This window comes from Aulonocara sp. 'chitande type north' Nkhata Bay, linkage group LG6, assembly GCF_057382095.1.
Source record: "Aulonocara sp. 'chitande type north' Nkhata Bay isolate Kocher_YH1m ecotype deep benthic linkage group LG6, A_spYH_male_GT1.1, whole genome shotgun sequence".
Lineage (NCBI taxonomy): Eukaryota > Metazoa > Chordata > Actinopteri > Cichliformes > Cichlidae > Aulonocara > Aulonocara sp. 'chitande type north' Nkhata Bay.
Genome location: NC_141349.1, coordinates 12,329,801 through 12,342,078, shown reverse-complemented (window position 1 = coordinate 12,342,078; position 12,278 = coordinate 12,329,801). Strand labels below are relative to the sequence as shown.

The following is a 12,278-nucleotide window of genomic DNA, read 5'->3' as shown; positions in this document are numbered from 1 at the left end:
CAGCAGTGATCGGCTCTTTATAATCATCATACATCAACTTTCTCATTAGAAGAGAAAATCTACAGCAGCCATGTTGTTGGCCGAAGCTGGATGTTTGTTCATGGGTTTCATTCTGTGTCTCTCAGGTAGGAATAATTTGTTTCTCCTCCTCATGATGACTGTGATGATGTTTGTGGAAGGCAGGAGTTTTAGTGTCAAATAGGGTTGCCAACTCCCTGAAAAATAAATAAGGGACACCTCGTGGCCAGGGCCGGGCGACCCAGTTGTCTTCACCCTTCCCAGTGTGGTGAATTTTCTAGCTCTTTTTTTGTGTGTGAAATTATTTTTTTAACCCTTTGACTTGAATTTGATTTAAGTAGATGCATATTCTATTCTTTGTGATATGAACACATGTGAAACAAATGATCATTTAGCCATTTATTTTTAGCTCAAAATGACAACATTAACACAGTAAAACAGGTCTCTTTCTTAAACAGAAGCCTGTCATGCTTAACTTTTGAGAATATAAGTAAATCTTTCTTTAAAAGAACTCTGTCCTGCTTAACTTAAAATAATAGAAAACAATAGAAAGAAAAACATTCTTGTAACAGTGCACATTTAGTGCATTTAGTACAATTGGCTTCAGTTGAGGTATTATTTCAGCTTTTCTAATGCTAATCAACTGCTCCTTTGTAAACCCGCTTGTTCCCATGATTACGCATCATAACTCATCATCATTATTCATCTATGTATTACTTTTATGTATTAGTCATCTATTTGTTGTAATCATCTATCCTTGCAGTTGTTTATTACACAAAATAAATTATATTATCACACTTCTGGCCACATAGCGCTGATATTCACTGCACATGCCCATATTAACGTTTTCCAGCCAGGTGTTTTCCTTTTCCCATTCTTCCCTTTCTCTGAGGGGAACAAACATTGCTGCTCTAATGCTGGGCTCACACTGTGCGATTTTTGGCCCATTTTGAGCCGATTTTTGAGTGATCGGACCGATTTTGGCCTTCATCGTGCGTCGTGTAGTATACGTGGGGTAACGAGAAGTGATTAACACCTCACGACCAGCTCCCGATCATCAATCGCTCGTGAGGGTGTCATCACAGCCGCTCACACTGCTCGCGCGCAAACAAGTAAACGTCGGTGAAAAAGACGGAGCAGCACGGCTGTGCAGCGTGTGATCTGGACACAAGCGATGGAAGCACAACTTGTAGAACTTTGGAAAGCTCATCTGAGCCTTTTCGATGTGGCCTCACAAAATTATCACGACCACAACAACCGTGAAAACAGTTGGATTTACACTGTTGCTCAATCACAGCTGCCTGATCAATGTTTTTCATTAGCAATTTAGCAAAGTTGATGGTGGTGGTGTGTCTGTGTGAGTGTAAGACGGAGAGAGAGAGCGACAGATTATCTGTTATAACCTTCGTGTTATGGAGGCACAGTGTGAGCACTCAGGTCGCATCAGAGCATCGGGCGGTATAGTGTGAGACCTGCATCGTGACCTATGAACTTCTAACCCCTGCGAGTCAATCGTGCAGTTTGAGCAGGAGCTGAATAACGTGACTGAAAAAATCGCACAGTGTTTGCCCAGCTTTAGGTGTACTGTCGTCCGAGACTTGCACCGCCGTGTCGGCGTTTGTTTCCCTGTTGGCCATGCTTCTTGTTGTGGTCATCTGTTGTCTTCCGGTATTTTCTCCGTAAGCGACCTTTCCTCGACCAATGAGATGAGCGGTAATCTGAATTGTCATACTCGAATTGTCATAAGTGTGCTGTCAGCTCATTGGTCACAAATCAGGAGAGGGGCTGGGAATTATGTTTTCAAATAAAGCGTTAATTCCATTAACATTTATAGACTACTTTTGATTCTCACTGTATTACGGGACAAAGTGCGTCCCTTATTAGCTCAATACGGGACGTGTACTTTTGTTTCGAAATACGGGACGATTCCGTATTTTAAGGGACGGTTGGCAACCCTAGTGTCAAACCTGCAGAAAGTTACAAAATGATTTTAGAGAACAGAAGATTGACAGTTAACAGGATTTGTACTTTTACTGTTCTGAACTCTCAAGTGTATCAAAGCACCAGATTGTGATCCTTCACAGTAACATGCTGTCATCACAGATTAGCACAGAAAAGAAAGTTAGCATAAATGTTCACCATGTTTTCTAATCACATGTTGTGTTAAAGGTGTTCAGGGAAAAGCAAACAGCATCTGTGCCTTGAAAGGTTCATCAGTGAATCTGCCCTGCTCACATCAACATCCCACTGCAAGAAATGGCTGGTACACTGGACACGATACTGTCTCCAAGATAAAGTTCTCAGTAGAGGAAACACATGTAAAGTACAGCATGTCAGCAGAGAGTAATTTCACTCTAACAATCAATAATCTGACAGAGAGAGATGCAAATTTTTACTGCTGCATTAAAACTGCTGACAGATCAAAGTGCCAACAAAGTGGAATTCATCTCCAAGTTACAGGTACAGTTCTTTTTACAAATGCATCATAAATGAATGAGTTTATGAATGATCAGTGTATTCATGTTGGTCATGTGACCTCTCAGAGCTACAGGTAAAGGTGATTCCTGCCACAGAGGGACAGACAGTAACACTGATGTGCAGCAGCAGCAGTCCTCTGACTGAAAAGCCTGCAGCCTACATCTGGTACAAGAACAGAGAGTTTCTCTATGAGGACTGGTCTCCCTGGTACCAAGAGCTGCTCAGCAGTGAGGAAGCAGTCACATACTCCTGTGCTGTCAAAGGCTACGAGCATCTCAGAGCCCCTGAAGTCTCTGTGGGTGAGTCATGATGGACACCTCCTCATCATGTTATGAGATGTTAAACACAAACACTTTACTCTTCAGACTCTAATGAATTTACTGAAAGTTGTTGGTTTTTCTCAGGTTCCATCACAGAGACCTGCTTCAGTGTGACCTATGCTAAAGGGAGAATGTGTTCTTCTCAGCAGACATCAGTGGACGAGTCCTGCTCCATCACATATCCCAGAGGTGAAGTTCTGGACAAAATGCACTTTGAAACTTCATTTTTATTTCTTAATTTATTTGACATGACAGAGATGAACTGGTGGAAAATGTGTTCATCATCTCCCAACAGAAATTCATGTCCAGAGGACTCCTGCTGAACACAGAGGTCACATCAGACTGACCTGTAACAGCAGCTGTTTTCTGACTGAGCCTCTGATTTCCTTTGTGTGGTATGAGACCAGAAAGCCTACAGTGCAGGAGGGAAAACAGATTCTAGTTTCCAGCGCTAATCATGACGGTTTGTCTTGTGCTGTAAAAGGTCTTGAGGATGTGCGCTCTGCTGACGTCTGTGAGTAAACTTACTGTCTCTCCACTTACAAAGTATTACCACCACTTCTTGCAATTAAGACTAACCATCACACTGGTTTCCTGTAAAGTTCAGGATCAGTTTTAAAACGTTGGTGATCACATCACATCACATCGGGGGAAATTGGCACGGGGCATTGCCGTCCTGGGAAAAGCAAAGCATATGTTGGATCAGAAAGCACTGCACATTTTATACTGTGCTTTACTACTGCCATATATGAGCTACTGTGTAGAGGTCTGGGGAAACACATACAAAAGTAACACACAAACAATAACTATAATACAGAAAAGGGCCATTAGATTAATAAATAATGTAGGGTACAGGGACCATACAAATGCACTCTTTGTCAAAATGCAAGCTATTAAATTCCAAGACTTGGTGAAGCTTAAAACAGCGCAAATAATGTATAAAGTAAGAAATAAATTGCTTCCCAAAGAAATCTGTAAATTGTTCATAGAAAGAGAAGGTGGGTATAACTTAAGAGGGAAATGGAATTTAAAAATACAAAGTGCTAGAACAACTTTAAGAACTATGTCAATCTCAATTGCAGGAGTTAAATTATGGAACAGTCTAACAGAAGAAATAAAAGACAGTCAAAACATAAAACAGTTTAAAGTAAAATATAAAAACCTAATTTTAAATAAGTATAAGAATGAAGAAAACGGGGTTAACCCAGGATGGTAATGTTGCTGGTAATGGTGTTGCGGTTCTTTTTTGGTTGTTTTTTTGTTTTGTTTTGGTTTGTTGTTTTTCCATAACTTGTGTATCTGCAAATATACACATTCTGTATTTTTCATATGAAAGAAACTATACTGTGGTGGGGCTTGCTAATTTCTTGTTTTTGATTTATGTATGTTATGTTTTGTTTTACTTCATATGTTTATATGTTTCATATGTTGTTTGTTTAATTTAAGACAAAAAAAAATTAAATGAATGAGAGGTAAAACTTGAGGGGGTAGGGACAAATAAGTAAATACTTCAGCCTACTCCTTTTCAAACAAATAATGGAATGATATTTTGTAATGATTGTGAAGGCACATGTTTGAAATGTTTGAAATAAAAATGAACTGAACTGAACTGAACTGAACATCACAATTCTCAGCTGCAGATCCAAAACTCTCCCTCTTCAGATCTGCTCATCTATGATACTAACAGTATTCATCTCCTGACTTCTGCTCAGCTTTTTCAGTCTCAGCCAAGAGTAACTCAGTCTGTCATTTTGCCCAGTGTATTTCTTTCTTCTTTTATATATATTTAATGTTATTATTTCATTATTGCTTTTGTTAATTATTTGGTTGTTTTTATTCTAAGTATACTTTAAAGTGCTTTTTACTTGTTGTTGTGTTTAAATGTGTGATAGAAATAAACTGATTTGACTAATTAAGTTAAAATATCTCTTCTCTGTTTCATTGATATTTCAGGTGTTAATGATGATTCCTGCTGGGCGTTGAATTATGTCCACAGCAGAATCTGTGCTCTGGAAGGATCTTCAGTCAACATCTCCAGTAAATACTCACATCCTGACTACGAGCAGATACAGTCTAAATGTTGGTATAAAGTCAAGAGAGAAGCTGAACAGCTGACTGAGGATGCAGATCATGTGGAGTATGATGACAGCATGAAGAACCAACACATCCTCAGATTAAAGAAGCTGAAGAGAGATGACTCAGCAGAATACAGGTTCACCATCACAACAGGAAATGAAGAAGTGAAAGAGTTTGATTTTCCTGGAGTTACTCTGATTGTCACAGGTAATTACAGCTTGTTTGACTCACTGTTCATTGTTTAGATCCCAGTTAGTCCTGTGTGTTACTCAAATAAGCTAACAGAAACTAATCTAAGCTGGTAGTGGGGAGACTCAGCCAGCTCTAACAGCCTACAGCTGCATGACTACAACGTTTCAGCTTGATGATGAAATCCACGAGCAACTCCAGAGTTAGCTGCAATTATTAGCTATTAATGGCAATTAACAGAAGCTCTGCTCACCTATGTTTGCACTTGTTACTTTAGTGGTGAAAATAGTTCCCAGGTATGTGTTAGCATAAGGACTAGAACAATCGGTGAGAACGATTTGAGAGATGTAATATTTATACACATGTTTTAACCTTTACAGTTACTGAAAGAGTCAAAAAGAAAATGTCCACAACTTTAGACTTTAAATGTAGTCTTGTGTTGCTTTGAGGGAGAGAGAGCATCAAGGAGAAGCAGAGACTCAGCACAAAATCACCAAACTTCTTCCAGGTTTCAGTCCAACACAGCCAGAATTCCAGTTCATAAATCCATTGATTATGGTTCAATTTGTCACGGTTCTGGGTCCGTTGGACCCAGTATTTTGAGTTTTATTATGTTTGGGTTTTAGTTTTGGATTGTTTTCTTCTTCTCTTGTTGTGTTTATGGTGATGATTATGATGTTTATTATTAGAGTTCCATGTTTCTGTTTATCTGGGTTTAAGATGCGGGTTTAGTTTATATGTTATTTCCTGTCTGTCTCTCGATGTCGAGCCTGCGTGTGATGTTTTATTGTGAAGGTCTGCGTCTCATGTGAGTGTGTTCAGTTTTACCTCTGTCTCGTCTCACTGATTGTTCCCAGCTGTGTCCACCACCTGTGTGTAATTCCCGTGTTTCTCTGTGTGTATTTAAGTCGTGTCCTCCGTCATTGTAGTTGCTGGTCCGTCTGTGTATTCCACTCTGCGTCATCTGTGTATCTACCATGTCTCACCCGTGTGTTCTCCCTGCTGTCCATCGTCATTCTCCTCTGCTCGTTCTCATTCAGGTTTGTGCTTTGTAGTTTAGTTGTTCTCCAGTCTAGTTTAGTTCGAGCTCCGTTTGCTGTTTGTCCCTATTTATTTCATGTTCAATAAACCACCTTCACTTCTCCACTACTGCCTGCGATTGGATCCTCATTTATTATTTTCACACGGCTCTCCTCACCCGCCGTGACACAATTCTCTCGGGTTTCCTACTAAAGATGTTCTCCAGTAATGTAAAAGGTGTCACACGTACAGTAAAGTAATATTTTTACATTTCTGGCCGTTTGAACATTTACTGTCAGTAGGTTCATTTTGGGTAAAAATCTTTACTAAATTATCTTTTTTTTTTCTTCAATTTAATACAGTTCTAATATTTGTAAAAACAAAAAAAATTTCTCACTCACTTTGTAACATTGATGCCTGAAAACCAACCTGCTGTTTATAAGAAATATCTCTTACATTTACTGACCAGTCTGAGTGTCTTCCAGAGCTGAGAGTGAAGATGAGTCCTTCTGCAGTGGTGACAGAGGGTCAGAGAGTCACACTGACCTGCAGTACCAGCTGTCCTCTGACTGACAACACAAACTACATTTGGTATTTGAACAGTCGACCTCTGACCCCGAGAGAGAACCAGAACAAACATCTGATCCTAGACCCAGTCAGCAGGGAGGATGCAGGAAACTACTCCTGTGCTGTGAAAACCAACAAAGATATCAGCTCTGCTCCAAAGACTCTCACTGTCCAAAGTATCACAGGAACATGGACACCAGCAGCTGCAGGAGTTTCTGCAGCTCTGCTGGTTTTAATACTTCTCACTGTCTGCTGGTGGATCAGGTGAGGATAAAGACTGTTTCCTCTGTCAAATCTCTTAGGTTTCATCTAGAATTTACACACTAACCAGACACCACCTGTTCATGTTTGTATTCACTATTTTTCATAAACCAGAAAAAAGAGGAACTCTCACCAACCTTCAAGAAATGAAGATTTGGATGATTTGGAGGTGATAAAAATAAAGTACAGTTTTAGTACAACACAAAACATCAGTGTCATTCTATACTTTTTCATACAAGTCATTTTTAAGAGATGATACGTTTCTTATTCATTATTTAATCACATCATTGTTCTTTCTTAGTTTTTTGTCTTCTTTTAGTTTTTCTTCTGCTGACACAGAAATGTTATGTACCACATGTTTTAAGGTCCTGTACTCTACAGCAACAAATAATAGACCAGTCAGTTTTTTAAAAGCTTCATGATAGTTTTTTAAAATGTCAGAGCAAATTATTTAAACAGACTCACTCACATAGTTTAACTCATATTGAATATCTATGAATATAAGTTTGAATCTACTATTTTGGGCTAATTCTACCATCCAGCTGAGCTCTTAGTTGAAGGATCTGCAATAATGTATTCATTATTGTAAAAGTAACAATAATCATCATCATCACTGAAAATGTAACTTCTCTGTTTCTTTGTTATCATTTAAACTTTGGTCCCCAGTATGACGACATCGCAGCCCATCGAGGAGAGCAGGACCTGAACTACCAAAGACTCCACGTCTACAAGAATGAAACAGATTCTCTCTACTCCACGATTCCTCCATCTCAGCCCCGAGAACAACATCATATCCACTACAAACCTGAGTATGTCTGAAATATTAATTACACTGTAAATGAGGGCTATATTGTTACAAAACTGTAGATTATTACAGACTGGGCTTTATAATAACCTGAATAAGATCAAAGTGGATTATAGAGTTCATTACTTTGTGTTTTGAATATAGAGGGCTGTGAGCTCCTTTCCAGATTCAGTGGATCAAATAAGGAAATTGTTTTTGTTTTTGTCTTATATTTCACATAGTCAGTCATCTTTTTTTAACTAGATCAAAGAGGACTTCCAGACAGTCTCCAAGAAGAACATCAGACAACAAAGAGCAGGTACAGAACTGGATTCAAACAAAAACATCTCCTCATCTGTCGTGTTTGTCTTCACCTAAAATAATCAAAAAAAGTCTTCAGCTTTTTCAGTTTTCTCACAAACTCTACCTGAAGATTTTCTTTTATAGAGTTTTTATTAGATTATATACAGTTACACCATGAACATCATGTGACAGGGACACACTACTATTATATTTTGAGATACTACAAATGCCATACATCGACAATCATTAGGCTGATATCAGGCTTACATATTATTTTTGGACATTGAACAGACGTGAAGTTTAGCCCTGACTGTACACAGATTTCACTCTGATTTGAACTACATCAAAAAGCCATGTAGTATAATTTATGTTAATAAACTAGGAAATAATTCCCTGAAACGACCACTAAAAGGCTTGTTTACCACATGTTTAACACAGACATTTATCAGTTGAGCTCTACAAAGTGATGTTTATAATGCTCTGAAAGGAGAGTGAGCTAAAGATTTAGTTTAATATAAATGTATAATTACTGTCTCGTCTCCTCAGATGAACCCTGAAAGTATCTCAGCTCAGTCAGCAGAGCAGGATGATCATCACTACAGGAGACTGCACTTCAGTGAGAACCACACAGCTGATCTCTACTCCACCATGGAGACACTGCCTGCTCACTAAAGAAGAGTTTGTTACCATGGTGATTTAAAGGAACATTTTGCGGAGAGTTTTTGTCTGAAATAACTTCAGTGTCACAGCAGAGACACCACAGCTGGTGTGTCTGTCAGTGGGTTTCACACATTGTACTAAAACAGACAACACAGGAAAGTAATTAACAGAAATATAGAAATACTTCAGCTTCACTTTAAAGAGGTCCAATGAAAATAGGAGACATGCTAATGATATTACTCTGTGAGCTTTGGTTTGTTTTACTTTCTGGGTGCTCTGCAGCTTTGACTGTAAAATTATTAACTCTGTTTCTGACGCAACATAAAACATCAAAGTCATCACGTCTGCAGGTTTAACTTCTGTCAAGTGTTGGGGTTTTTTTTCTAAACCACAAAATAACAACTAAACCACATGTCTCTGTTCCCACTGTTACACTGACAGGTATTGATGAAAATATAATTACGTTTAATTACATTACATTTAATAATTTCCTATGTGTACTTTGTAAAAACTAAACAATAAAAAGAAAAAATGCAGCAAAGAAGAAAACAAATTCTAAGGAACATTCAATATGATGTCAGTGCATCGATTCTCCACTAGAGGGCTCTGCTTTGTGGGAAAGACATATGAGGAAGTGTTGCTTTTAATGCTGAATGCAGACTGTCTGCAGACACACTCACACGAGTCACATCTTTTTAACCAACAACACAAAGCATCCCTCTGAAAATGACATAAGGGCTGAACTAACAACACGTAATAGAAGCATAACAGAATTTTCATGCTGGTGAGTATTTTTTTTAGGTAGGGGAGACCGGGGATAGTTGTAACATGGGTCAGTTGTAACTCTTCCAATTTCTCCAATCAGGGCTAAGTTTCAAATGATGTGACTCATCCTGTGCATGCCCAATTCAGCTCTGCTATCACATGTGAAAAATCAGCACATTTTGTCAAACACAGACAATTTCAAGGTTCAAGGTTCTTTATTTGTCACATGCATAGTTATACAAGTATAACACACAGTGAAATGTAGCCTGACACGCTCCTCGACATGTGCAAAAATTGGGGGGGGGTGTAGAGGAAGAACATTATATATATATATATATACATACATATAGTATATACACTGGGTGAATGTGCAGTAGTAGCAGCAAGCAGGTGAATTCTGTACATTAATATGAATAGACATCTGACTATTTTACGGGATAGACAATATAAACATATTTAAAATTAAAGGAATTGAAATGTACATTGTGCCTTGGTTTAGAGTGTCTGGAAGAGAGTCCTGTCTCAGTCAATTATAGATGATGTGAGAGGGCGGGTGTGTGTGTTTAGGGCACGGATGGCTTGGGGATAGAAGCTCCTCTTGAGTCTCTCGGTCCTTGCCCGGAAGATGCGGAACCTTCTACCAGATTGCAGAAGTTGGAACAGTTTGTTGCCAGGATGGGACGGGTCCTTCAGTATCTGCGCTGCTCTAGTCCGGCATCTCCTGGTGTAGGTGTCCTGAAGCGGGGGGAGAGCAATCCTGCAGCAGCGTTCTGCTGTACGGATCACTCTCTGGAGAGCTTTTTGGTCCTTCACACAGCTGTTCCCAAACCACGATGTCATGTTCTGTGTGAGGATGCTCTCCACAGCGCCTGTATAGAAAATCCTGAGGATCTTTGGAGAGACCCTGAACTTCCTCAGTTGTCGTAGGTGATACAGGCGCTGCCTAGCCTTTTTGGTCTGGACCTGAATGTGGGCAGCCCATGTCAGGTCTGAGGAGATGTGGACACCAAGATACTTGAAGGACTGCACCCTCTCCACTGGAGCTCCATTGATGATAATGGGCTTGTAGTCTCTGTGCTGACCCCTTTTGAAGTCCACCACCAGCTCCTTGGTCTTGCTGACGTTCAGCTGGAGGTGGTTGTCCTGGCACCACGATGCCAGATTCTTCACTTCATCCATGTAGGCCGCCTCATCGTTGTTGGAGATGGCACCCAACACCACTGTGTCGTCAGCAAACTTCACAATGGTGTTGGAGCCGTGGGTGGCCACACAGTCTGAAGTGTAGAGGGAGTAGAGCAGTGGCGAGAGGACACATCCCTGAGGTGCTCCTGTGTTGATGGTGATGCTGTTGGAGAAGCACCTGCCCACCCTCACCACCTGAGTTCTGCCAGTGAGGAAGTCCAACACCCATGCACACAGACGGCTGTTAAGTCCCGGATCCCTGAGCTTTGTGAACAGTCTGCAGGGCACTATTGTGTTAAACGCTGAACTGTAATCAACAAACAGCATTCGCACATAGTTACCCTGTTTCTTGTCCACGTGGCTGAGAGTGGTGTGTAGGACGTGGGCGATGGCATCCTCTGTGGATCTGTTGGATCTGTAGGCGAACTGCAGCGGATCTGTGGTGTCTGGGATGGAGGAGGAGATGATGTTCTTCAGCAGCCTCTCAAACACCTTCATTACTACCGAGGTCAGTGCAACTGGCCGGTAATCGTTCAGGGATGAGGGTTTGCACGAAACACGAAGCACGAAACACGAAAAAAAGTAATTTGTATGCCAAAAAGTAAGTTTTTCTACTTTATTTCAATTTGTAATAGCATTATCTGCTTTGCAGCTAAACTCAAACTTAAATTATGTTATTTGTATGTCTATGGGGATATATTCTGTGTAGGTCTTTAGTGCTAATGTTTTAGCCGTTGGCTGTAATGTTAGCTAGTTTATGGCTATAGGAGTCTGGGTCAGTTGTAACAGTAACAGTCTGGGTTAGTTGTAACAATAATGTATGTTACAACTTACCACACTATTACTTTAACTTATATTGAACAAGTTGGGGCAACGACATCACCCATGACAGCTGGGATAGGCTCCAGCGCCCCCCGCGACCCTGAAAAGGATAAGCGGTAGCGAATGGATGGATGGATTTACAACACACTTTAGTCCTCCTGCTCAGTGGGGAAACATATTTTTTTTCACTTACTGCAGTAGAACAACTTTATGTGAAAAACTGATTTGCAGTGTAAATGTAGTTAAACTTCTTTACACTGACAGGATGGGCTTCTCTGGTCCCACCAACTTAAGAATAAAGTTTTTATAAACATAAAACTTAAGCATATGTGTAAGTTCAAAAAGTAATCAGTAATCTGCAATGACTCATCTGTTCTTTAGTTCACTGCCACTAGCCCATCTTGTCAAACTCAATACTGGCATCATTACTCTTGTCCAGTCATCGTCTTCTTACCCACCCTCTCTAAGCCAATCAGCTTCCATTTCACTCTGCTCCACCACAACCACCCACACATGCAGGGCTTGGGGTGCAGCTGTGTCACTGAAGTGCAGGGGAGGCACTCCCCCTCTGTCCCCTTCTGGCTGCCTGTGGCTCAATTTTCTTCACACACCCCCATTCTCTGTGAGCCATCGGGGTGTAGCGGCTTTGAGGAGGAGTTGGCTGTCTGATTGGAGTCTGGGATGCGGGGCTTCCCTGCTACTGCGGGAGCGGTCTTCTTGTCTCCACCCCAGGGAAAAGGGTAACATCTCCTGGTGTAGTTTCCCCCTCTGGTGCTGGTTGTGCCTGGACCTGGGGTATAGAGTATGTTTGGGGAGTGTGATTGTGTGTACAG

General features: G+C 40.5%; 1 protein-coding gene across 1 annotated transcript; it reads left to right on the top strand.

Annotated features, from left to right (window-relative positions):
* On the top strand, positions 1 to 9,209 carry LOC147327353 (B-cell receptor CD22-like). The gene is made up of 11 exons (XM_086294979.1): positions 1 to 125; positions 2,188 to 2,478; positions 2,562 to 2,795; positions 2,901 to 3,005; positions 3,112 to 3,330; positions 4,770 to 5,099; positions 6,587 to 6,932; positions 7,044 to 7,098; positions 7,596 to 7,738; positions 7,978 to 8,032; positions 8,563 to 9,209. The coding sequence occupies exons 1-11, from the start codon at positions 71 to 73 to the stop codon at positions 8,686 to 8,688; spliced, it is 1,959 nt and encodes a 652-aa protein (XP_086151105.1). The 5' UTR covers positions 1 to 70; the 3' UTR covers positions 8,689 to 9,209.
* Positions 9,210 to 12,278: the final 3,069 nt, after the last annotated feature.